A 27,584-nucleotide genomic window follows, 5' to 3' on the forward strand; every position below is an offset into this window, starting at 1 on the left:
GACTTGGTCTTCCCTAAACTGGAAATTGGGCGACCAAAGTCTGTTGAGACTCTGTGCCCCTATAGACTTCAGTTTACCAGTCAGTACAAATAGCGTGTAGGCTTATTCAATGAATAAGATCATTTGGGGTTCGAACATTCCAGTAACTAGGGACAGTCCTTGCGGAATGCACTCAGGCTCAACTCTCAGGACCTCCAATAGGGACCCCTGCAGTTCCTGAGTCCAGGTTGGACTCTAGTCCACCTCGGGCCGTGTTTTCCGAAGGTGGCCTCCAAGATATAGGCTTCTAGTGAGAATGGGAAAGAGGGTGAGGAATATAAACGAGTACGCGAGTTCTCCCCAAACATTTGGAATCCTGACAGATGGTCGAAGTTCACGCCACGACTGTGTGAACAGGGCGGAACTGAAAAGTGCATTCAAGAAGCAAAAGCCTGCCAAACGGCTACTCGCCCGGGAAGTTCAGAGAGCCAATCAGAAACAAGGTTCTAATCACGTAAAAAGATAGCCGGATTCTGATTGGGGTACTCACCGAGATAAGGCGGGGCAGATTGCAGGGAGCCAATCATAAGCCAGATCTCTGAATTTCTGTTCGGCGCCTCTCGGGCGAGGCCAGGCCAAGTCCTGGTGCGCCCATCCAACCTTTGCCTTCCAGTAGTCTTCACTGACTGGGCGGCGAGGGTTGGGAGGAGCCAATCAAAATTCAGGACTCACAGGGCTTTGAAGAGGGGTGGACTGTAGCACTACTACTGGTACCTCACCTAGTCTCACTGCGGCAGCCTGAGAACTGGGCTGCGGAGAGCGGACCCACCAGAACGTCGGATCGTGGTGGGTGAGCAGAGGTGATCCCCGAGTACTCCTGGGGAGGTGGCCCCGAGAGCAGGCCGGCTCGCAGCTCGTCTGGGGTGGGTAGTCCTGTCCCTGGGGCTCATCCAGCTCCCGGGTCCGCCTCACACTCGCTGCATGCGAGGTGGCATGTCACCGTGCTCTATAGCTGGACCTCTCTGTAACGCAGGGGCAGAACTGAGATCCCAGAACGAAAGCGTGGCACCTGAAAAACCAGCGAGGCCATCCCACTTGAGACCCGTGTGATGATTTCAGCAGAGGGAAGGTGCCTGCTGGAAACCATTTCTAAGACTCCCGTAGACCTTGCTTATATATTATCGCTGTGAACCTAACCTATATGCCCTCCTCCTCCCCTAGTTTCCTGCATCTTGGGTCAGCAACCCCTGTGGGTCACTGCTCTTTGTCTTACTTATCAGCGAGACCCCCAGAGCACCCAGTAGCGCATTATTATTGTCTTTGAAAACTAAAGTCTAGAATCTCTGCCTTACAGTTTCCCGATCCCCTTGAAGGTGAATAGCCCACGAACCTGTGGAGTAAAGGCAACTCTTGGTCCATTACTTAATATTAAATAAGGCACCCAGCTAGAGGTTTGGGGTACAATCCATGCTCTCCAATGTTAGCAGGACACAGCAGAAGGGGTTGCAGAAGAAAGGTATTCAGAAAGGTATAGTTCACTGGACTTCGTATCACTTTGGGAGGGAGGGAGGGAGAGAAAAGAATGAAGACTGACTTCTGTTTCTTGTCTGGTGTACTTTGCACAAAGTAGAGAGTTTAAGGTCCAGATCCCCTGGTTGTGGGTCAAAGATTGTGAGATTCTGGCACAAACCTTGGGACTGGAAAAAACTTGCTTCCTAAGTTTGTTCAGGAGCTAAGTAAAAGTATTGTTGGTAGGAAATAAAGACCAACAACCTATAGAATTTGAAACCCCTTCCTGTTTTCCACACACAGGACACATTTGGTTAAGACAAACATCTCAGCCAGCCCTGGTGGCACATGCCTATAATTTCAGCTACTTGGTAGGCTGAGGCAGGAGAACCAGAAGTTCAAGGCCAGCATCAGTAACTTAGCAAGACCCTGTCTCAAAATAAAAAGCACTGGAAAAGCAGACTTGATCTGTGCCTTTGGTTGCATGATTTTGGAGTCTTTTGCATACAAAGAAAAAAGGGAAATTTAATCTCAGAAAGGAAGAACTTTAGGCTTAAGAATGTTTGCACTAAAAAGGACCTTGAGAAGATTTGTGGCTAGTCCAAAGTTTCAAAGGTTAGGTAGAAGAGCTAGAGCTAACATATGACTTATTTTTCCAACTCAGCAACTTTTTAGTACACCAGACTGTCTTTTGGTGGCCAGAACTGCCAACAATTCTTTGTGCCACTTTAGAAAAAAGGGCTTTCAAAAAAGATGCTTAACAAGGATGTTATGGGAACATTTTCTGGATCAGAAGGGGGATTGACCTTCACCAATTGCCTTTAAGATTTTTTGATTTTAAAAACATATATTCCATATCAACTCAGATTTGTTCTGCCATCTTTAGTGCTTTGGGAATTGAAAAACCACTCCAGGATTTCATCTTGAAATTAATGCTTCAGTTCATGTTACATTCTGAATGCTGGTCTTACATCAGTTTACATACAAGGAATGTCAAAATTCTTTGTAAAGTCTAAAGCCCAAATACAGTGTGACAGAATACATTGGTTCCCAGAAGTTTCAGGTGCAAAGATTGTTTGGAAACCCCATTTAGGCTTTGTGATAATGTCTTTTGTGAACAAAATCTCATCAGCTTAATTTACTTCTGAAAGCAAATGTTGTGGTTGAAAATTAAGCACAGGAAGTGATTGTCAAGAATGCAATAACAGGTAAGGAAAATGTACCAGTGCTACAGGAGTATGCAGGTTTAGAGGAGAGAGAAATTTCTTTGGGGATGGCCATTGCTGGGGGTTAACATTTGAGGTTTATACCCTTCCTTTTTAAAAAAAAAAAAATATATATATATATATATATATATATATATATATATATATATGTTTTAGTTGTAGATGGACACAATACCTTTTATTTTATTTATTTATTTTTATGTGGTGCTGAGGATTGAACCCAGTGCCTCACACATGCCAGGCAAATGCTCTACCACTGAGTTACAAACCTAGCTGGGTTTATACCCTTCTTAACACTTCAGTGTCAGGTCTTGGACCTAAGGCAAGGAGAGAGTTATGTGCAAGAACCCAAGGACACATCCCTGAGTTTTATCTCCTTCCCTTCAGTGGAGTAAGCTGGGCTTTTACTGTGATAGAGCGGAAGTGATTAGACATTAGTGGACATATGGTTTGATTTTGAGAGTTCCCAGGAAGTCCTAAGATACATGGTTCCTTGCTCTAGCCTATCTCTCAAAAGGGCTAACCATTTTTTTTTTTAAAATAAAGTAAAGCTTTCATTGACAGAACTTACATTTACTTAAGCTCTAAGTGAAGGTTTGACAAATGTATTTACCTATGTAATGAAAACCTAGTCAAGATATAGGACTGGGGGTATAGTTCAGTGGTAGAGCACTTGCCTAGCATGTATGGGCTTGGTCCCCAGCAGTGTAAAAAATTTTTTTAAAAATTTAAAAAAGTAAGATGTAGAACATTTTCTTCACAAAAAATTCCCTATAGCCAGGCATGGGGACACATGCCTGTAATCCTAACTACTTGAGAGGCTGAGGCATATGGATAGCAAGTTGGAGACCCAACCTCAACAACTTAGTGAGACCCTGTCTTAAAATAAATAAAAAGGACTGGGCATGTGATATATTACCCTTGGGTTCAATCCCCAGTACCACACAAACATATACAAACTATACTCTAAAATGCAGCTCACCCCAAGATGTTATCAATCATTTACAACTTAGTTTGAAGGAAGGATTGGAATTAAACTATTTTGGGAAAAGGAAGGTGAAATGATAAGAACCTTAAATATTTGGTTCCTAAGGATTTTCAGAAACCTTACACTGCCTTTCACATATATCCAGATGCCTAGGAAAGATGCCAGGTGTGGGTAACTGAGGGTAGAATTGCCAACATGGAGGAAACAGTCTTTCCTCCCTGTCTCAAATCATATTCAAAAACTCAGTTGAAATCCATTTTCTCAACAATATCTTCCTTAGATCATAGTAATTTCTCTTCCCTCTCAATTTTTCCATCATACTTTTGGTGGATATTTATTTCATAGATCACAAACTCAGATAATTTATTTTCTGTAATTGACTAATTTTTGTCTTAAGTCCTTATTCATCTTAACAGTAGAAAACATTTTCTTTGCAATTTAAGGTAACCTCAGGCACTTAGTCATCCTGGGTTTGCACTTGGTTAATTCAAGTTTTTCTTTGACAATCTATTGTTTTGTTACTTAACTGCCATTTAACTTGTTTAGACCTGTGTTTACATTTTTTGTTGTTTAGTAAATCTATAACTGCATGAACATTTCAGATGTTACAGAGCCCTTTAACCTCATCTCTCAGAAGGTTTTATTACATAATGCACACTGGTCTACATGTTTTATATTTAAAGTATGTAAAATAAGTTAGATAGTAACTCATAACAAAACTATGACTAGAAAAGATTGCTGTATTTGAATTTATCTTTATCCCACAACTGGTGATGATGTAGTAAAGAGTTCATAATCATGGGTTAGCAGTCTGGAGAGTTGAGTTCTTATTGTAATTGACTGTGTAACTTTGGGAAAGTCATTTAACCTCTCAGGACCTTTAAAGTTGGTGAGAGAAGAGAGATTGGACTGGATGATATCAAGGGGCTTTCCTGACCTGTGTTCTGTCCCTATTCAGCTTGGGAAGTAACTTTGAAAATAATTTATGGTATAGGGGTTTTTATTCACCTTCCAAAACATTTACTTCTTGTTGTGATGCACTGATTTGATTTTTTAAACTTTCTAAGTAAAAATTAATAATCAAAAGAAGTAACCATTTAAATAAATATCCTTATTATATATTCCCTTTCTGGTTCTTGTTTATCCCCTAGACGGAATGTCAAGTGGAGATGATCAGCAATTACAGGCTCTTGCCAAACCCACTTTTACTGAAGTACAAGCCTCTGCAGTAGTTGAATCAGTATTTGGGTTAAAAGTTTCTAAGATCCAGCCACTTCCTAGCTATGATGACCAAAACTTTCACGTTCACATTTCAAAAACTAAAGACACTACAGATGGCCCAATTGAATATGTTCTCAAAATAAGCAACACAGAATCCAGCAAAAATCCAGACCTGATTGAAGTGCAGAATCACATCATCATGTTTCTGAAAGCAGCTGGATTTCCAACGGCCTCTGTGTGTCGCACTAAAGGAGACAACACAACCTCTCTTATGTCCATAGGTAAGAGTTGACCAACTTATCAACCTATTGCCTCTCCAGGTAATAGGGCCATTACTGCATTTTGAAATACAGTATCAAAATTAGGATCATAATTCCAAGCAGAGATATAGTTATTTTTTCCAGTGGTTGGGGGAAGATGCAAAGTGGAAATTGGGTCTCTGATTTTAGAAATGGCAAGAGCTGGGATCTGGTATAGTGTTTCTGCTTAGAAAGGCCCTGATGAATGGTAACTTCAGGGAAATTAGTGGAACATTTTTAAAATTTTATTTCATAAGATTTATTTATTTATTTCAGTGCTAGGGTTCAAACCCAGGGCCTCAGGCATGCTGGGCAAGCCTTCTACCACTGAGCTACTCTCCTCATCCCAGTTAAATATTTTGGTGCTATGGTATAGGAGAAAAAGAACACAAGATTAGAAATCAGTAATTTTATCTGCAAATTCTGTCATTACTGTATATGTGACATAGGCAGATGACTTGCATTCCCAAGGCTTTGAGTCTTCATCTGTGAAACATGGTCCCTTTCACCTCTCAATGCTGAATGCTAAGAAGTATCTAATTCAATAAGCAATACCTTGAAATCAATTTTTTTGGAGCTTTTTAAGGTCAGAAATCTTGACTGACTTTTTCTTGATTGTTCATTTATTCTGTCTTAATTTGCATTTCTCCAAACAACTGAGGACCAGTACAGCCTCTGAGGATTAAAAGTTGTCCTGTATTTCAAACAGGCTATACCCCATTTTGACCATAAAGAAGCCTGTGATTCTGGAATAGAAATTTCTTCATGACCTCATTTTCCTCATTTGTAAACTTATGAAAAAGTGTGGTTTGGGGGCATGTGTTTACAAAATTAGTTAATTTCTGTTTAGAGCTAAGGCCAACAGAGTTGGGCTATGCTTATTGGTATGTAAATGGCAATTCCAGTGTTAAGATTTATGTTTCTGCCTGCTTACTTTATCCATTCAGCTCTACCTCAGAATGCTGTATTAAATTAGTACATTTTTTTCTTTATTTTGCAATTTCAATTCAGTAATAATTGCCAAGGCACACATTTCTAATTAATTTTTTCAAAAGGAGTTGACAGGTTATATCATTCTGTCCATCTAGATAGTGGCACTGAAATCAAAAGCTACTTGGTAAGGCTGCTGACTTACCTCCCAGGAAAACCTATAGCTAAGATTCCTGTCAGTACCCAGCTGTTATATGAAATTGGAACACTAGCTGCCAAGTTGGACAAGGCTCTGGAGGTAAGATTTGGGTTTTTATTTTGTTCATGAAAGATTTTTCTTTGTCTCACTTTTAAAATAAACTCAGGATCATATTCTGTTTACCTGTGGTGCGTCCTAAGGTGTCTTATGTAGGGAACAGGGCCTTAGATGAGTTAAACTTATGTGAGCAAGGCCACATAATAATAATAATCTGCCCAAATTCTTGCTTTACTGACATTTTTCTGAATTTTCAGATATTTATGATATTCTTTATGCTGCTCACTGAAAATAGTCTGTACTATTGGAACCTGAACTATTCATCTAACTAAGCTATAATCTTCTGGAGCTCTGTGTGAAGCAATAGCTAAGTTATAAATGGATAAGAATGACTCGTATTAAGGATATTTTTGTCCTATAGAAACAATATGTTTTTTTAAAAGAAAAAGGTTGTTTTTATTTTTACAGACTGCATTTTGATTTATTATACACAAATGGGGTACAATTTTCATTTCCATGGTTGTACACAATGTGGATTCACACCATTCATGTAATTATACATGTACATAGGTTAATAATGTCTGTCTCAGTCCACTATCATTTCTTCCCCATCGCCCTCCTGCCCCATTTCCCTCTACACAATCCAAAGTTCCTCCATTCTTCTCTCCACCCCCCCACGTTATGTATCATCATCCACTTATCAGAGAAAACATTCGGCCTTTGGTTTTTGGGATTGGCTTATTTCACTTAGCATGATATTCTCCAACTCCATCCACTTATCTGCAAATGCCATAATTTTATTCTTCTTTATGACCAAGTAGTATTCCATTGGGATACTATAGTTTCTTTATCCATTCATCAATTGGAAACAATACGTTTGACAAGTGTTTTTCAGACCCAGCCACAGAATGTCTTCATTTATTCAATAAACATTCACTAAGTTCTGGTTATACTCTATTACTATGTAAAAAACTGTCCTGAATCTTATTGACTTAAAACAATAATGATTTATTTCTCATGATTCTGTGAGTTGACCAGGCAGCTCTTCTCTGCTTAGTGTGATTGGGGGGTCACTCTTCTATCTGGATTCCACTAGGAACACAATTGGGGAACTTTGGTTTTTTTCATCATATGGTATCTCAACCTCAGGATGGCCTGAACAGCCTTATGACATGGCAACTGGCTTCCAGAAGAGAAAGTTACAAGAGGGCATGCACCAACAACACATGCTTATCAAGTTTCTGCTTGAATCATGCTAACAAATGTCCCATTGGCCAAAGCAGGTGACATGGCTAATCCTAAAGTCTACTGCAGAAGCTATAATAAGAGCATGAACCAGCAGGCAGAGTTCATGGAGGACCACTGGAGTAATAGTCTACCACATATGGTATCATGATTACTTGTTTCATATCTGTGTTTCCTCTATGTGTGCTTCATAAGAAGCAGTGAACTTCTTAAGAAAAGTATATATGTTTTATTTATGTATCTTTTATCCATTGTGTCTAGAAGTATCAAATACATATATAGCAGGGTTTCACACACAAAAAGTAACATCTGAACTGGTTGTTAATTTAGGATCACATCAGTCAGGTAGAGAAAAGGAATGGACATTCCAGCTAAAGGAAAGAGCCCATGATAAATCATGGCAGTACAATGACACACCAGCTCTTTAACATTTCCTTTTTTGGTACCAAGGATTGAACTCTGGGGCACTTAACCACTGAGCCACATCCCCAGCCCTTTTTTGTATTTTTTTATTTAGAGACAGGGTCTCACTCAGTTGCTTAGCATCTCACTAAGTTGCTGAGACTGACTGAACTTGAGATTCTCCTGCCTCAGCCTCCCGAGTTGCTGGAAATACAGGTATGAGCTACCACGCCCAACCTAACATTTCTTATAGTGTAGGTCTGCAGGTAATGAACTTCTTTAGTTTTCATATCTTTTTCTTTTTTATTTACTTATTTTTTATTTGCAGTGCTAGGGATTGAATTCAAGTCTTAAGCACATGAAGCAAGTACTCTACTACTGAGCTAGACTCAGCCCCACTTATAATTTTGAAAGATATTTTCATTAGGTATAAACTTTAAGGTTGAAGATCTTTTTCTTTTAGTATTCTGCTTTTTTTTGGGGGGAGGGGTACCAAGGATTGAACCAAGGGGTGCTTAACCACTGAGACACCCCAGCCCATTTTATTTTTTATTTTGAGATAGGGTTTGGCCAGGCTGCTTAGGACCTCACTAATTTGCTGAGGCTGGCTTTGAAGTTGTGATCCTCCTGCCTCCTTGTCATCCTCCCAAGCCACTGGGATTATAGGTGTATGGCACTGTGCCCATTTTACTTTTAGTATTTTAAAGACATTGCTCTACTTTTTTCTTGCTTGCATTATTTTCAACAAGAAATTTACTGTCAGATTGTTCTTCTGAACATAGTGTGTATGTGTGTGTCTCTGTGTGTGTATGACTGCTTTTAAGATTTTATCTTTAGTGTTGAGCAGTTTGGTTATGATTATGTTTCGTATAGCTTTCTTCGTGTTTCTTATGCTTGATGTTCACTGAACTTCCTTGAGTAGATTCAGTAAGTTATATGAAAGCAGTTTGATCTTCTTGAGTCTTGCTTTTAACACCTTATAGGTGGTACCAGGGCTAGGTTTATTCTAGGAATGATTATTCTCCACTGCTAAGGCAAGACCCTTCTCAGTTCTCCTCCAATGTCCTTTGGACTATGATGTTTTCCGTTCCAGCTGGGAAGTTTCTAGCCCTGCATGTGTGTCAAACCTTATCCTTTCTATTTCTTTCAGGTGGTTCTTTCCCTGATTTTGAACAGTTTCCTCATACTTGTACGTGGATCATACACCAATCTGCCAAATTCTCCATGCAGACCTGCTACAGATCTCTGGAATTCTGTCTGCGTTTTCTGATCTCTGGTAATCTGTCCTGCATTCTGTAGCCATCTTGGTCTTCCTGGACTCTGAGCTCTACTTCCTCAAGTCAGTGAGCTCGCTGACTCCACCTGGCTCTCCCTTCTCTGCACCATGTCCTCTCTGCAGGAAAGGAGCAGGGTCAGCTCATTTGTCTTTCATCTCTCAGGTATCCCTGTCCTTCATTGCCTAATATCAAATGACTTAAAAGCTAGTATTTCAGATATTTTGTTCAGGGTTTAGACCCAGTCCTGTTACTCCTCTTGACCAGAAATTGAAGTCCATGATATAGTCTAAATAGTATTCATTTATCCAGTTATGCCCAAATAGAAATAACCTTTATTTCCCCTGGTTAAAAACACTTTAGTGGTTCATTGTTTAAAGAAAACAAATAAAAATCAAATTACCAGCCAGGTGTGGTGACACACTCCTGTAATCCCAGTAGCTCGGGAGGCTGAGGAAGGAGGATTGAGAGTTCAAAGCCAGCCTCAACAAGTGAGGTGCTAAGCAACTCAGTGAGATCCTGTCTCTAAGTAAAATATAAAATAGAGCCAGAGATGTGACTCAGTGATTAAGTGCCCCTAAATTGGTCCCTCCCCCACAAAAAAATCAAGTCATCAGTAATCCCATCATCCAGAGATATACTTGGTGGACCATTTAGTCCCTGAGTCCAGGACCACACTAGCCCACAATTTAGTAAATGTTTGTAAGCTGACAGACCTTTTTCTTTCTTTTTTTTTTTTTTTTTAGTTTGTGGTATTATTTTATTTTGACAATTTTATATTTTATTTTTTATTTTTGTATAGTTGTTTATTTTTTATTCTTTTTTATTGTATACAGATGAGGTACAACTTTTCATTTCTATGGTTGTACACAATGTAGATTCACACCATTCATGTAATCATACATATACATAAGGTAATACTGTCTATCTCAGTCTATTATCTTTCCTTCCCCCACCCCTCCTGCCCCATTTTCCTCTACACCATCCAAAGTTTCTTCATTCTTCTCTCCCCTGCCACCCGCTCCCTCATTATGTATTGTCATGCACTTATCAGAGAAAACATTCAGCCTTTGGTTTTTTGGGTTTGGCCTATTTCACTTAGCATGATATTTTCCAACTTCATCCATTTACCAGCATGACAGAACCTTTTTATTGTTGCACTCTGTTCATTTATTCAATGAAGCTTTACTGAGTCATGAATAGCTTTGGGTGGTAAACATATTAAGCATTTTAGTTGAAGTAGTTTTCAATTAAGTTTGAGCAAATCCATTTGTAAATATTCATTAAAGTGTCCATTTGGGAATATTAGTATAATTTGGATATAAATATCCAATTCTAATTGAATGTATTTTTAGATTTTCTGCATTTATTAATTTTATTTAGAAAAACCTTTGAAATGCTTGTAATGCTCAGTAAAGTCTGTCTGTTGTCTTCAGAATATTTAAACTACTGAACAAACGATTTAAATGAATATCTAAACAGATTTCTGTATCTCTGTCTTTTTTTTTTTGGTACCAAGGATTGAACCCAGGGGTGCTTAACCACTGGATCACATACCCAGCCCTTTTTATTTTTTATTTATAGACAGGGTCTTGTTTAGTTGCTTAGGGCTTCGCTAAGTTGCTGAGGCTGGCTTTGAACTCAAAATCCTTGGCCTCAGCCTCCCAAGCTGCTGGGATTACAGGTGTGCACCACTGCACCCAGCTGGGCTTCTTATCATTTTTTTAAAATAAATTTTATTGTGTATGTTTGTGGTATACAACAAGTTATAAGATACATACATGATTAAATTGGTTACTGAAATAGGACAAATTACTGTACCTGCCTCCTCACATAGTTATTCCTCCTGCCATGACAAGAGCAGCTATAATCTACTCATCTAAAATCCTAAATATAGGACTGGGGATATAGCTCAGTTGGCTAAGTGCTTGCCTAGCATGTACAAGGCCCTGGGTTCAATCCCCAGCACCACCACCAAAAAAAAAAAAACTAATATAAAATCCTAAATATAGTACACTATTATTAACTACAGTCCTCATCTCATGTTGTACATTAGATCTTTTTTTTTTTTTTGAGTGCTGGGGATCGAACCCAGGGCCTTGTGCTTGCAAGGCAAGCACTCTACCGACTGAGCTATCTCCCAACCCCTGTACATTAGATCTTTTGACTTCACTGTCCTACATATTTGCCAATTTGTATCCTTGACCTACATAATCTCTTCCAACCCACTGATCCCCACCCTGATCCTCTTAACATCTATATTTATATAATTTGACTTTTTAGGGGAGTTGAAGGTGGTACTGGGGATTGAACCCACTGAGCTACACCCCTATCCCTTTTTATGTATTTATTTATTTATTTTTTGTAAGAGACTGAGTCTTACTAAGTTGCTAAGGCTGAACTTGAACTTGAGATCCTCCTGCCTCAGCCTCCTGAGTGCTGAGATTCTGTGTTTGTCTTATTTCACTTAGTATAATGTGGTCTAGGTCCATTCATGTTGTGAAAAATGGCAAGAGTTTTCTCCTTTTTTTTTTTTTTTTTTTTTGAGGTGCTGGGGATCGAACCCAGGGCCTTGTGCTTGCAAGTCAAGCACTCTACTGACTGAGCTATCTCCCCAGCCCGAGTTTTCTCCTTTTTAAGGGCTAATATTCCACTGCGTGTATATGTCTTTATGTGTGTATCTTTGTGTGTGTGTGTGTGTGTACCTTTGTGTGTGTGCACCAGTTTCTTTATCCATTCATCTTTTGATGGAAACTTAGGTTTTTCCCATTTATTGGCTATTACGAGTAATGCTACAATGAACATGGGAGCACAGGTATCTTCACAAGGTGGTGACCTCATTTCCTTTGAGCATATACCCAGGAGAGGGATTGCTGGCTCATATGATAGTTCTAGTTTTAATTTCTTTAGGAACCTGTTTTCCATAGCTGCATCAATCTCCATTCCTACCAACAGTATGCAAGGATTCCCTTTTCTCCACAGCTTCCCAATACTTGTCTCTTGTTTTTCTTTCTTTTTTTTTTTTTTCTTCTCACAATGTCAAAATTTATTAAATAAGAGTGAAATCCATTGTCTTCTTGATCACAGCTGTTCTAACAGATGGAGGAAATATTTCATAGTGGTGATTTGCATTTCCCTGATGATTAATAATGGTGAACACCTTTTCATGTACCTGTTGACCTTTTTTTTTTTTTTTTTTTGGCAGTGCTGGGGATTGAACCCAGGGCCTTATGCTTGTGAGGCAAGCACTATACTAGCTGAGATATCCCCAGCTCCCCTGTTGACCATTTTTATGTCATATTTGGACAAACGTCTAATTGAGTACTTTGCCCATTTTAAAAAATTGGGTTATATTTTTCTTGCCATGAGTTTTAGGAGTTTTTTATATAAATCTTGGATAGTAACCCCTTATCTGACACATGATTTGCAAATGTTTTTTCCCAATCTGTAAGTTGCTTTTTCAACTTGTTGTCTTTTTCTTTCCTGTGCAGAAACTTTTTAATTTGATGTAATCCCATGTATTTATTTCTGCTTTTATAGTTTGACCTTTTGGTATAATATCTAAGAAATCATTATCAAGGCTGTTGTCAAGGAACTCCTCTTCTAGGAGTTTTATGGGTTCAGGTCTTACATATATATTTTCATTTTTGGTTTATTTTTGTGTATATGTGGGTCCAATTCCATTCTTTTGCATGTGGAGATGTAATTTTCCCAGCACCATTTATTGAGGAGACTATCCTTTCCCTATTGTATCTTTTTGGTGTTGAAAATTAGTTGGCCATATATCCTTGGATTTATTTGTAGGTTTTTATTCTATTCCACTGGTCAGTCTGTCTGCTTTTATCCCAGTATCATACTGTTTTGATTACTGGAGCTTTGTAATATAACTTTAAATCAGGAAGTGTGATGCCTCCAACTTCGATTTTTTTCTCTAAAAATTGCTTTAGCTATTTGGGGGTCTTTTGTGGTTCCATACAAATTTTAGGATTGATTTTTCTACTTCTGTAAAGAATGTCATTGGTAGTTCAACAGGGATTACAACAATTCCTTTATCATCAATTCTTCCCTTTTCCCTGTCTGTGGGCTTCATTCATCTGCCTATGCTACTGAAGTTTCAACTTTCTCTACTGAATTCTGAAATGACAAATACAGTTTTCAGAGGGGACATCATTGCTGACATGAGTTCTGCTGTGCAGTTAGCCACCTATTATGCTATTGTGAAACTTAAAAATTTTAAGTTGTCTTATAAAGTTTCCCAGGAACAGGGAAACTTTAGAGGGAATGAAGGAAAGCATTCTTTACTTAGTATTGCATTTCATTTTATGATACTTTATTCCCATTACTCATCCCCTCACCAACTTCACCGCATGCATTTGCAGGTGGTAAATTCTTAACTTTTCCTATAAGTACTAGGAACTACAGTGTCAGTGAAAAATAATACTGCACAGGTGCAGTAGTTCAGTCCTGTAGGTGTGACTGAAGCTGTGACTGCTCTGCTGGGGATACCGGTAGGCCATTGAAGCTTCTAGCAGCTGGGCAGACCCAAGGGATCCAGAGCAGAAAGGAGCCCTGTAGATTATAGGGATCAGAACTGAGGCATTCATAAGTCAAGGGACCAAATGGGAGCTATGGTAAGAGTGATGAAACTAATCAGGGGGAGGAGATAGACTAATAGAGTGCTGATTAAACTGCCAGGAATTCAGATTACTGTGCAAGGAGCAAAAGAAAGGCCAGAGAAGTCAGGCAGTTCAGGTGCAAAATTCATATCCCACAAACATTTATTGAGTACCTATATGAATTGGGTCTTTGTTTCTTGTCTTAGTTCACAAATGACTGATATCTTCATTTTATTGTTAAGAAAACCAAGATTCAATATCTAAGTGGTAGAGCCTGTTGAAACCAGTATCTGTCTGGCTCAGGCCAGTATTCTTTGCATTACTTTATAATATCAGAACTGAGAAGCTCTGCTGTGTGTTATGGGGCGCAACTTAAGAACAGACCAATCACCACTGAGAAGTCCAAATTTGATAGTCTTTATTAAGCCGACTGGCTGACTGTCTCACACAATGCCCCCAAAAATGACTGTTGGGAGAACAGCCCCGACCATAGGGTTGTAGGGGTTCTTATATAAAAAAATCTTATCAATCATAAGTGTCTGTTGCTATGATTCGAAATTACAAACTAACATCATAAGATCATCAACAGAGGGAGAAGTGGGTCAAAATGACCCTTTAGGTATAAACTAAAGAATGGTTACTAACATCCACACAATTACCATTTACATGGTACATTGGTTAAAAGCAATAGAGATCAAAAGAGAGCACTTTGTCATTACATAAGAATTGTCATTGTGTATTGCTAAACATGTCACGCTAAGTAACTGAGGATGAGTACAGAAGCGGGGTGTTCCCATGGGAGAAACTTATTTCCTACATAACATGGAGTCTCAGAGCAAAATGGAGTCTGTTTAGTCATTTCCCTTATAATCTGGCCTATAACATTCTCATGGAGCCACATTTGTCAGCCTATCACACTGTGGGTACATGGGACAATAGTGCCACCACTGTAGAAGCTGGCTCCATTGGAAACTCAAAAGTGTTATATTTTCTTTAAAAATAAAAGTAACATATGTGCATGGCAAAATATCAGATAGTACTGAACAACATAAAATGAAAATTTTCTCTCTTCCCCCATCATCTCCATTCCTAATCCTAATCCCACTCCTCAGATGTAACAACTCACAGCAGTGTTTTCAGTGCTTACTCTGCAGAGTACTTTTGTGATGCTAAGTAGCATTTAACATACCAGATGGTAAGGAGATTGAAAACCATATCCTACAGAAATAGTTGAAGGAGGGCTGGGGATATAGCTCAGTTGGTAGAGTGCTTGCCTCGCAAGCAGAAGGCCCTGGGTTCAAATCCCCAGCACCACAAAAAAAAAAAAAAAAAAAAGAAATAGTTGAAGGAACCAGATGGGTTTAATCTGTAGAATAAAAGACTCCAAGGGTGGGCAGGAGTGTTATCTTCAAAGATCCAGAGGACAGTTATGTGGGAGAAGGTCTAATCCTGTTCCAAATGGAACCAGTGGCATAGACACTACTGGAGAATTTTAGTTCAACACAAGGAAGAACATAGTCATAGCCATCTGAATAAGGGGCAGAAGTACCTCCGTGGGAGGTATTCCATAGAAGAAGGCTACAGAATATTGGAGAGATGGTTGAAATTTTAAATGGAGGGGTCAGGAGGAGAAGGTATTTTTTGAGTGAACACCCAGTGGAAATGAGGGCACTGATGATGTGGATATGTGACAAAGGCATCCCAAGAAGAGGAATCAGCAAATGCAAAGGCTATGAGGTTCCCTGAGCAGCAGTTAGGCCTGTGTGGTTAGAGTCCAGTGAATAAAAGTAGTGAAAGATGAAATCAGAGTGGTAATGAGGGACCAGGGTCAGCTCATGTGGGTGAAAATAGAGTTGAGAGCTGCCTCCGATGTGAATATCTATCTTCACACAGTGGCAAGGATCAAGTGAGATAGAACTGTGCTCCCAAAACTTCAAAATCTTTTATGAATATGAATTTTGTGGATTAATGTCAACGGGCAGGTCAGTGACCATGACAGAATGCCATGGTGTAGTCCTCTCGAACACAGTGGATCTCTCAGTAGTGATTGCTGTTAACTATCAAGAGGCTGTTTCTTGCTTTTGATTTAGAAATTCCATCACCCAAAGTTAAGTAGTCTTCATCGGGAGAACTTCATCTGGAATCTGAAAAACATTCCTCTTCTGGAGAAATATGTGAATGCCTTGGGCCGGAATCGAAATCGGGAGATTGTTGAGCAGGTCATTCAGCTGTTCAAGGAGGAAATAATGACCAAATTAAGTCATTTTCGAGAATGTGAGTATTTCCCCAATCAAATATATATTTTTCTCAGTATTTAAATTGTCAAATTTATTTTTTTGTCTTTTATTTTTTGTGGTGCTAGGGATCAAATACAGGACCTCATGCATGCACATGCGCTACCACTGAACTACAACCCTAGCCCTTTTAAATTTTGAGACTGGGTCTTGCTGTGTTGCCTTAGCTAGCTTTGACCTGTTCTTGAACTGGCTGTTCTCTAAACTCAGTCCTCCTGAGTAGCTAGTCACAGGCATGTGTCACTGTGCCTGTAGACCAACCTATCTTAATTTGTCTAACATTTTTTTTTTTCCACAAACTAGAACCCTGACCCATATTTTGAATGAATGCAATTTTTCTAGGTATGAGTATGGCACTGATCATTTTCTGCATGATACCAATAATTTGAAATTCCTATATCTTCCTGGCTTTTAAAATTTTTTACTTATGGTAATGATTCATATAGTGATAATACTTTTACCTGATTTTTTATATTAATAATTATATTTAAGCATTAATTTAATTAATACTTATATATATCATAATACTATTTATACTTTATTTTTAAATTTTGGTGTTAAGTTTCAGGCATGTTTTAAATTTATTATTTTGATTTGTTTCTTTTTTCAACTTCTTTAAACTTCTTTTCCCACTTTTTAAATTGGTGCATTATAGTGGTACATGATGATGGGATTTGTTGTTAAATATTCATACATGTACACAATATAACAATATAATTTGGCACCTTCTCCCTTCCTCCCCACCTCCCATTCCTTGGTCCCTTTCCTCTAACTTTTTAAGTCTTCATATTGGGTTAGAATATGTCTTCCCCACATTCTTTATTTAATGGCATGATTTTTTTTCTTTTTTAGTTTTAGATGGACACAATATCTTTACTTTATTTATTTTATTTTTATGTGAACTCAGTGCCTCACACATGCTAGCAAGCACTGTACCACTGAGCCACAACCCCAGCCCTCTTCCCATATTCTTGTTCTTCTATAAGAGGGTATTATATTTTTGGTTCTTTACATTTTAATATCAATTTTAGAATTAGCATGTTATGTTTTTTAAAAATCTGTTGTGATTTTGGATTTAATCTCTAGATAAATTTGGAGAAAATGGACATTATAGTGTATTTATATTATTTTTATAAGACTGGTGCTCTAAGCTCTGAACATAGTCTGTCTGTCTCTCTACTTAAATAAAGATAGACTATGGGTCGGGGGTGTGGCTCAGTGGTGGAGCACTTGCCTTGCACATGTGAAGCTCTGGATTTGATCCTCAGCACCACATAAAATAATAAATAAACTAAAGGTCTTGTGCCCATCTACAACTGAAAATATATTTTTAAAACAGATAAGACTATGTTCATGGATTAGAATTTAAGATATAGACAGATAAATAGATAGATTTAAATTTAAATTTTATAAATTTCCCCAGAGAGGTCTCATACTTCTTTTCTTGATTTTTTACTAGGTACTTTATTTTTTAAAATACTAATGTAAATGTTATTCCAAATTTCACTTTCTGTTTGTTGCTGGTATATAGAAATAGCACTTTGTAATATCCCCTTATTTTCCACTCTTTAAATTTACACCTGTAATCCAGCAACCTAGGAGGCTAAGGCAGAAGGATTGCAAGTTTGAGACTAACCTCAGCAACTTAAGTTCAAATGTTTATTTCAAAATGCTTCCAGAGTTTCTTTGTACATAATCACTTATGAATAATTATACTTTTAAAAAGGAAAAACCAATCCTTTTGTTTCTTTTTAAAAAATAATTTTGTAGATGTTGATAGACCTTTATTTTATTCATTTAATTATATGTAGTGCTGAGAATCAAACCCCTGCCACACACATGCTAGGTAAGTTCTCTACCACTGAGTCACAACTCAAGCCCCTAATCTTTTTATTTCTTTGCTTTGCTTTATTTCACTGAGCACCTTTGTATTTTTCCCTACACCCAAGGAAAAGCTTTTAGTGCTTAACTGTTACCTGCAGTAGTTATTATTGGTTTTTTGTTGATATTCTTCACAAGATTAAAGAAGTTCCCTCTATTCCTAGACTAAGAATTTGCATCATGAATATGAACCAGACATGGTGGCACATGCCTGTAGTCCCAGCTACTCAGGAGGCTGAGGTGGGAAGATCACTTTAGAGTTCAAGATCAGTTGGCAACAGAGACTCCATCTCAAAATAAATAAATAAAATAAAATAAAAAGAATTTATATCATGAATACATGTTGAATTTTATTAAGAATTTTTACCCTTGCAAGCACAAGGCCCTGGGTTCGATCCCCAGCACCACAAAAAAAAAAAAAAAAAAAAGAAAGAATTTTTACACATCTGTTTAGATGTCATTATTTTTCTCTTTTAACCTATTGATATGGTATAATTATATTGGTTGTTTCTAATGTTAAATCAACATTACATTACTGGTATAAACCAACCTTGGACATAATACTGTTTTTCTTTTTTCTTTTTAATATTTATCATCTTATTCAGTTTGAGAATATTTTGTTTATGATTTTCACATCCAGGTTCACAAGTAAGATTTACCTGGGCTTTTCCTCTCTAAGTATCCCTTTTTGGTTTTATGTTGGTCTCATAACATGAGTTAGTTTTTCTATCCTCTTAAAGATTGTATGATTGGATTTGTTTTTTTTTTAATGTTTGGAAATAATTTATGATGAAGTCATTTAATATTGGATTTCCTATAGGGGAAATTTTTAAATATATGATTTAATTTCTTTAATATTTATAGTACTATTTATATTTCATTTATTTTTGTCAGATTTAGGGAGTTGTATTTTCCTACTAATTTGTTCATCTAAATTTGTATACTTGCTGGAAGTGGTGGCACACACCTGTAACCCCAGCAACTTGGGAGACTGGAGCAGGAGGATCTCTAGTTTAAAGCCACCCTCAGCAATGGCAAGGCACTAATAAGCAATTCAGTGAGACCCTTTCTCTAAATAAGATACAAAATAGGGCTGGGGATATGGCTCAGTGTTTGAGTTTCCTGTGTTCAATCCTGGTTCCAAAAAAAATTAAAAATAAAAAAAATAAATTTGTGTACTTATTGCCATAAATGTATTTATATGTCCTTGATTAAACATAAGCTTTGATTCACAACACACCTTCATTAATGTTTCATACATGGAACACCATTTTCCCCCCATTTCTTCTTTTCTTCTTTTTTTCTAATATTTACACTTAAAACCTTAAGAAAAAAAAAAGTAGCTCTAAGGATAGCTGTAGTTCCATCTCACAAGGATTTGGGACTTTTAAGGAAAGAAATTAGTTTGGCTTAAAAAGTTTATTAAAAATCTAGTCCATGTTGAGACCTTTATTATTTGTTGAAGACTATCTTATTGAAAATATTTTGTAAATTAAATCCAAATGTCCTCATTGTTTTTATAGCTTTATTAAGATATAATTCTACACCTTGCAATTCATCAATTCAGGGTTGCATAATTAAATGTTTTTTGCATATTCAGAGTTGTATAATCACCACCATAAACAAATTTTAGAACATTTCATCTCTAATAAGAAATGCTGTACCTATTCAAAGTCAGTCTCATTGCACTCTGTGTGTGTGTGTGTGTGTGTGTATGAGAGAGAGAGAGAGAAAAGGGGGCAGCAGGGAGAGAGATTGTGATACTGGGGATTGAACTGAGGACCTCATGCATGCTAGCTAGGCAAGCACTCTACCACTGAGGTATGTCCCCAGCCCTTTTTTCTTTTGAAACAAGGTCTCACTAAATTTCCCAAGCTGGCCTTGAACTTGAGATCATCCTGCTTCAGCCTCCCAGGTATCTAGGATTATAAGTATATGCTACCATGCCCAGCTAATCCTACTGTTTTAAAGTACCAAAGGTGGAAGTATATTTTTGTTAGGCTCTTGTTCTGTTCTAGTAGAGGGGAAAATATCCTCCTCATTTTGTTTCTTATCATTACTTCAGTTTGTTTCATTTTGTTGAGATCTCAGTTGTTCTGACATTATTGCTAAAGCCCCTATTTTTCAGCAGCTTACTTGGGTACAATGCCATTCTTAATCTTTTTTTTTTTTTGGGGGGGGGTTGTTTTTTAATTTCATGTTTCAGATTCATTCCATGTATAATAAGTACTACATAAGCTTTGTCTTTAGGATATTCAATATTTGATTTGGGCAATGTTTCATCTGAGTTCATTTAGCTATTCTGCTTATAAACATCAAAAAAGGGTGCCAAGTGGGTGGGGTTATAGCTCAGTGGTAGAGCACTCGCCTAGCATATGTGAGGCACTGGGCTTGATCCTCAGCACCATATAAAAATAAATAAACAAAACAAAGGTATTATGTCCCTCTATAACTGGGACAAAAAATATTTTTTAAAAAAGGTGCCAAATTAGAAAATAGAGCTTTAACAATTAGAGCTTTTTTAATTGGTCTGTACACTTTTTTCTAACTTGGTATTAGGTTAACTGTTATATTTAGCATTTACCTTTAAGGTTAGTAAAATGTAAGGGATGTTGTACAAGAGATTACACCTTTTGCTAAGTGGTCCCCTGGGTAGCACTTACTCATGACTAACCACTAAACACCAAACACATTTTATATTTTATTGATTACAAGAATTATGAAAGCCAAAGTAAATCTTTGGTTTTACAGACTGGATAGAGGAATCCTGTACTGCATTTTATGTCTCTTAAAAGTAGGAAATGTTTTAGCAACTTGAACCTTTTCTGTTACAGTACAAAATTTATCACATTAGGATTTACTTTGTAATATAGTTAACAACCAAATCAATTATGAGATACATACACTGGCACTTTAGCACAAGGGCAAACTTTAAAAACAATTCTGGATCTTTAAAATAAGGCCAGAATATAAAAAAACAGTCCATGGTCTTATATTCAGCAAAATCATACTAACATCCTCCACTTTTGTAGGAAAAAGGCCAAGAAAACTTTACATATGACACAAGTTTATTACATGTATTTACATGACTCTTCTTCTCTAGCTACTCAGATCTTCCACATTACACAATTCCCAATTTTAAGTTTTGCAAAGTATATGAGGCCAGGTCACTGTTCAAAAACCTTGTGTGGTACCATAATACAAAAATGTATTTTGAAAGCTTCAGTACTATTTCTATGAAAAATGATTGGCAGACACCTATCTACTGTGTTTAAGAAACAGGGCTACTGGAGTAGACCTAAATATAACAGTGCCTCATTCTAATAAGCCCCAAATATCCTTTACACATCCATCACTGTGCCATTTGGAAAATATAGCTATTAAGAAAAATTCTTATTTTCTTTTGGCAATGCATTAAGTTGTTGGCACTTTTGTAGCTTCCGACATTAAACCTCCAAATGTCCACCTAGTTTTCAATCCTTGATTTAGCTAGATGCTTACTGTGATTCACTAAGTAAATCTATTGATCCCTGAATCTTAAATTACTGTTTCCCCGAATAAAGAATAGAAAAAGTTGATTCCCTTACAATCTTCCCCAAATCTCACTTGAATGGTTTTCACTTAAAAGTTATTCAGTTGAGAACACTTACTATCAAGTACAATTATTTAATTATTTTAAGTTTCACTGATAACTACTATTAGAGTACACACAATACATAATACAAATGAGATGGTGTGATTAATATTCTTAACATTAATTAGCAGCTTTACACAAACAGATTAATTCCCTAGTAAATTTGTAATTTGTTACAAACTGACACCTATTTGTAAACATAACTAAAATTTCAATATTAGTATGTTTGTTATCTTATGCCTGTTCCTCAAGTAAGGTTTTAAGCTGAGATGTCATTATTTCCCTGTTTGAAGGATTAAATTTAACAGGAAGGCAGCAGCTTGGTGGTTTGGGAAAAACACTGGGTGATGGTGGCTCACTAAATTTGGCTCCAGCATCATTCTGGTTAGCTTGAGACTTGAAAAGCAAGCTGGTACTTAATAATGTAGTGTTCCAATTTGGATTCTTTGGAAAAGTTTTGTTCTTTCCACCATTTCACACGGCCTGCTATACACCTGCTGATGAGTTGTAACAGTCTCCTCTTTCTTTTTTCTTATGAACAGTCTTCATCTGGGAATTCTGATCCTTGGTCTTCTATTAAGCTGTTTTTGGTTCTTACTACCATTTCTAGATTGAGGAGCTGGAATGTTGTACCTCTTTCCATCACCCATCTTCAGCTTGTTACCTTTCAGTCTGCTTTTCAGATTGCAGGATTTCTACTACTGTCTTCTTCCTTGCTGCCACACCCAGGATAATAGAGGTTTCTTTTTGATGGATCCTTTCCTCTCTTTCAATATAGAAGTTTTCATGGCCCAGTCTGCTGAGTTCAGCCTAGGAATTGAGGCCTACATCTGATTCTCCTCAGCACACAAATTTGAGAGAAGTCCTAGTGACTTCAAGCTTGAACTCTCATTCTTAATCTTAATTGGGTATTGTCTGAAGCATTTTATGTGAGACTATGGCTATCAACTTCTAATATAGGCTGCACACCCCAAGTACTGGTATGTAGTTTTTCATTTTTATTTATTTTATTTTTTTATTTTTAAAAATATTTTTATTAGTTGTTGATGAACATTTTTATTGTATTTATTCATTTATTTATATGTGGTGCTGAGAATTGAACCCATTGCCTCACACATACTAGGCAAGCATTCTACCGCTGAGCCACAACCTCAGCCCTCATTTTCATTTACTTTAAAATATCTTATAATTCACCTTAGAATTTCTTATTTTCACCTGAATATATAAATCCTTTTCCCCAGAATATGATAAACTTTAAAAAAAATTTTGTCGTTGTTGTAGAGGTGAGTGCTCTACCACTGAGCTACAACCCCAGGCCCTTTTTGTGTGTGTATGTGTGGTATTGGGACTGAACCCATGGGCCTTCTATCACTGAGCTACCTTCCCACTGGAGACCTTTTTATTTTTTATTTTGAGACAGGGTTTTGCTAAGTTGCTGAGGGTCTCACTAAATTGCTGAGGCTGGCCTTGAACTTATGATCCTCCTGCCTCAGCCTCCCAAGTTGGAATTACAGGTGTGTACCACTGTGCCCAGCTAAACTTTTTTTTTAAATCTTTTATCTTTTATTGTTGATTTCTGCTATCCTTTAATTATGGTTAGAGAACATACTCTATAACTGTTGTCCAGTAGGATTCTATTAGTAAAGGAAATGTTTTATATCTGTTGTCCAATACAGTAACCATTATGCGGCAAGTGAGTACTTGAAATTTGGCTACTGCAACTGAGGCAGTTAGTTTTCAGTTTCATCTTTTGTTGTTGTTCGTTTGCTTGTTTGTTTGTTTTTGTCCTGGGGATCAAATCCAGGGCCTTATACATGCCAGCCAGATACTCCACTACTGAACACATCCCCAGCCCAATTTTATTTAATGAATTTAAATGACTACATATTCGCCAGTGGCTACCATATTGAACAGAACCCCTCCATCTGACTTCATTCTTTTGAAATTTACTTTATGATAAAGACTTAAGTCTTTAAAATATGGTATTTGGTAATTTTTTTATAAATAGCCCACGTGTGTTTGAAAAAAAAAGTATATTCTGTAGTTGTTGAATATGGAACTATATATATGCCCACTAGGTAAGAATGTTAATCATGTTTAAATTTTATATACCTTTCACTATTTTTTTGTCTACTTGTTTTAAAAATTACTAAGTAAATATATTTTAAATATCTCACTGTGACTGTGGATTGTCTATTTTGTGCTTGTATTTTTGTCAAATTTTGCTTTATATATTTTGAAATAATTGTATGATACATCCAAATTTCAGAAATGTGTGGTTTAACATCTATGATCTATACTAATGCTCATTCATTCTATGTGTCAGTAACTATGCTACATTATTTAAGCATGATTTACGCAATCTTAAATCATACAGAAATTGGCATTACATTTAGAAGTTATGCACTTCATTATTACCTACTTCTTATAAAGTTTGTGTCTCAGTGGCTCTCTGCTCAGCTCATGCACACCCTAATCTTGTCCTAATCCTTAGTCAGTGGCTTAAATCATTGCTTCTCAAACTGTCCATGGTAAACAAGTTTGAAGGTTTTTCCCCCAACCCATTAGTATGTTATGTGGGCCTACTATGAATGATTAGTTGACAGCTCAGGCAACATCCAACTAATTCTGTGAGGTAAAACTTAAATCGATCTATACTGTGTTCAATGAGACAAGGCCACTGATCATACTCTTGAATGTCAAAGTACTGTAACATTTTCTAAACACTCTCAGTTTCTGTTCTTACCTTATGTGATGGTAACATTTTGTAGACCAGCACTGGCCATAGACTCCATGTTAAGAGGTACTAACTTAAAATACCAGCATCTATTCCAGTAATCAAAAAAATGGGAAATTCAGGAAAAACTTGTCTTCAGAAAAAATTTTTTGAAATCTCAGATGTAAATAAAGTTTCCTTTGATCCATTGTAGAACTCCTTGCCTCTTACAGTAATATGAAAACATTTATATTCTTTCCAAACCTTTCTGGTTTTGAGTAGTTTTCCTTTTCGTTTTACTATTCTAGCAGCCAAAATCAGGTATTTGTAATGACTGCATTCTCCATCTTCTGGCTTTGTATATTTGAGAAGCAAATGCAGAGACAGCCCAAAATTAAATACATTTGTCCTTTTTAGAGAAAATTGTTTTATTTCAAGAAAAAATGGGTTTAATCAAATTGAATAGCCTTGCCTAAGAAAGAGAAATGGAAAGAGAATGAACTGGAATATTAAATAACTGTTTTTACATGATTTTTCTACTTTCAGGTATCAATCATGGCGATCTTAACGACCATAATATTTTAGTAGAGTCCAGCAAGTCAGCCTTTGGAGACGCTGTATATCAAGTGTCTGGGATTTTAGACTTTGGTGACATGAGCTATGGCTACTATGTGTTTGAAGTGGCAATCACCATCATGTACATGATGATTGAAAGCAACAATCCTATACAAGTAGGAGGTCACATTCTTGCAGGGTTTGAAAGTATAATCCCACTAACAGCTGTAGAGAGGAGTGCTTTGTTTCTACTTGTATGCAGTCGCTTTTGTCAATCACTTGTCATGGCTGCATACTCTTGCCAGCTACACCCAGAGAACAAAGAGTATCTCATGATTACTGCAAAAACTGGGTGGAAGCACTTACAGCAAATGTTTGACATGGGCCAGAAAGCAGTAGAAGAAATCTGGTTTGAAACTGCCAAATCCTATGAATCCGGGATCTCTTTGTGACTACATAGTTAAAAATGAATTGATCCATCCTATCAATTCATTAACAGATCAATTCATTTTTAACTCTGTGCCTTTGTACTATGTGTGTGAGAGAGAGAGAGAGAGAGAGAGAGAGAGAGAGAAAGAGAGATAGATAGATAGATAGATACTGGGAATTGAACCCAAGGGCACTCTACCACTGAACTCTATCTCCAGCCCTTTATATTTTTTGAGAGAGGATCTTGCTAAGTTTCTGAAGCTTGCCTCAAACTTGCGATCCTCCTGCCTCAGCCTCTCAAGTATCTGGGATTATAGGTGTGTGCCACTGTACTCAGCCCTGCCTTATTAAGTTTTTAACACTATATAAGCCAACATTTAATGAGCACTAAGTATTTTACATGCACTTTCTCATTTAATCTTCATAACTAATCTGTGAGGGAAATACTGTTATAATTAATTCCTGTTTCCAGATAAGGAAATAGGGGCTTAAAAAATTGAATTAATTTATTCAAAGAGATCCAGGACTTAGATCAGGCCCAGCCCAAGTTCCTAATCACTACAGGGTTCAATATGGCTTCCTCTACCTTTTCCCTCCTCTCTGGTCTCCCCACCACCACCACCACCAGTGCCTCCCCCACATGTATTAAGAGGAACAAATGAGATCATATGAAAGCACTTATGCTTCTCAAATTTAAGGGATTGTGGGTTTTATCTAACTTGACCATTGAAGAAATTGAGGACCAGAAAAATAGACTCAAATTTGGATTTTGCTTCTAGACCTGTGTTCATCCTGTTACATAATGGAATCCTTCAGATTTTCCTCTTGATTGCTCTTGCAAATGTTCTCTTCACTGAATTCCTAATGCAAATATTGCTGACTACTATTTAAATATTTAAATAATGCTATATCATGTTGATAATTTACTATTTGGTGTTTGTTCTAGCTTATCTCTAATCAATCAATTCCATGTAGTTTATCCATTCTTTTTTGGCTGTGATGGTTAATTTTAGGTATCAATTTGGATTAAGGGATACCCAGGCAGCTGATAAAGCATTAGTATGGGGTATGTCTGTGAGGGTATTACTGAAAGAGATTGGCAGTTGAATCGGTGGACTGAATAAGGAAGATCTCTCCTCACCAATGTGGGTAAGCATCATCTAATCCATTGAGGGCACATATAGAACAAAAAGGCAGAGACAAGATGAATTCAGTCTCTCTTCTGGAGCTGGGACATCCAAACTTGTTCTTGGACATCTAAACTCCAAGTTCTTGGCCTTCAGACTCCAGGACTTAGACCGCTGGCCCCCCCAGGTTTTCAGGCCTTTGGTCTCAAACTGAAAGTTATATCATCAACTCCCCTGGTTCTCAGGCCATCGGACTCGGATTGAATTACACCACTGGCTTTCCTGGTTCTCCAGCTTGCATATGGCGTATGATGGGATTTCTTGGCCTCTGTCTTCACATAATAAGTTCCCATATAAAATTTCCATAATAAATTCCCTCTTACCTATCTGTCTGTCCTGTTGGTTCTGTTTCGCTAGAGAACCTTAATACAATGGCATAAATTGAGTAAAATTTACTTTATGTCATTTTCAGAACCTAGCACCATGCCATTCCCCTAGCAGACCCCCAGTAAATATCTACTGAATGAACTACAAGAATGTACACATTTCTACAAGTCCTAGGCTACCTTTTCAACCAAGAGAAAAATCCAGTTTGCGATTTAGAAATCAATGTCATATGTCTGGAACACCTTTGCTCTGGCATGTCTTTTTCTGTTCAGAGTTTTATCCTAGAAAGGATGACTGCAAAGATTTACTTTCTGGTTTTCTTATCATTAGTCTCCCAACTTACATCCTTTATGTTAATGCCAGATTAGAATTCTGGTTACATATATTGCTGTGTGATAATTTAACTAAAAACTTAATAACTTTAATGATAATTTTATTATCTCATGGTTTCTGTGGGGTATGAATTCAGAAGAACCCTGGGACAGCTAGGCTCTGCTCCCTGATGTCTGGGGCTTAGGCTGGGAGAGATCTAATACCTGTGAGAAACTCAACCACTAGGGACTAGAATCATCTGGAGGAATGATTACCTATGTGACTGGGAATACTGACACCTCAT

At 37.2% G+C, this 27,584-nt stretch overlaps 1 protein-coding gene and 1 pseudogene across 5 annotated transcripts; one reads left to right on the plus strand and one right to left on the minus strand.

The window, feature by feature from the left end:
• The first annotated feature begins 625 nt into the window (after window positions 1-625).
• Window positions 626-25,617, plus strand: Hykk (hydroxylysine kinase). 5 transcript variants are annotated; one of them, XM_047540134.1, is made up of 5 exons: window positions 626-839; window positions 4,854-5,204; window positions 6,311-6,450; window positions 16,036-16,219; window positions 25,017-25,617. In XM_047540134.1, the coding sequence occupies exons 2-5, from the start codon at window positions 4,859-4,861 to the stop codon at window positions 25,475-25,477; spliced, it is 1,131 nt and encodes a 376-aa protein (XP_047396090.1). In that variant the 5' UTR covers window positions 626-839; window positions 4,854-4,858; the 3' UTR covers window positions 25,478-25,617. The 5 variants fall into 5 exon arrangements, with proteins under 5 accessions (XP_047396090.1, XP_047396087.1, XP_047396089.1 ...); XM_047540131.1 differs by having other exon boundaries at window positions 627-902; XM_047540133.1 differs by having other exon boundaries at window positions 627-829.
• LOC124973201 (proline-rich nuclear receptor coactivator 2-like) lies at window positions 21,989-22,404 on the minus strand (annotated as a pseudogene).
• Window positions 25,618-27,584: the final 1,967 nt, after the last annotated feature.

The sequence above is a fragment of the Sciurus carolinensis genome, chromosome 2 (genome assembly GCF_902686445.1).
Source record: "Sciurus carolinensis chromosome 2, mSciCar1.2, whole genome shotgun sequence".
Classification (NCBI taxonomy): Eukaryota; Metazoa; Chordata; class Mammalia; order Rodentia; family Sciuridae; genus Sciurus; species Sciurus carolinensis.

Bases quoted from the DNA above. Each gene is read 5' to 3' on its own strand.
- Hykk (XM_047540134.1), top strand. From the start codon at position 4,859: ATGTCAAGTGGAGATGATCAGCAATTACAGGCTCTTGCCAAACCCACT. The intron at 5,205-6,310 runs GTAAGAGTTGAC...CTGTCCATCTAG, and splicing joins AACCTCTCTTATGTCCATAG to ATAGTGGCACTGAAATCAAA. The intron at 16,220-25,016 runs GTGAGTATTTCC...TTCTACTTTCAG, and splicing joins ATTAAGTCATTTTCGAGAAT to GTATCAATCATGGCGATCTT.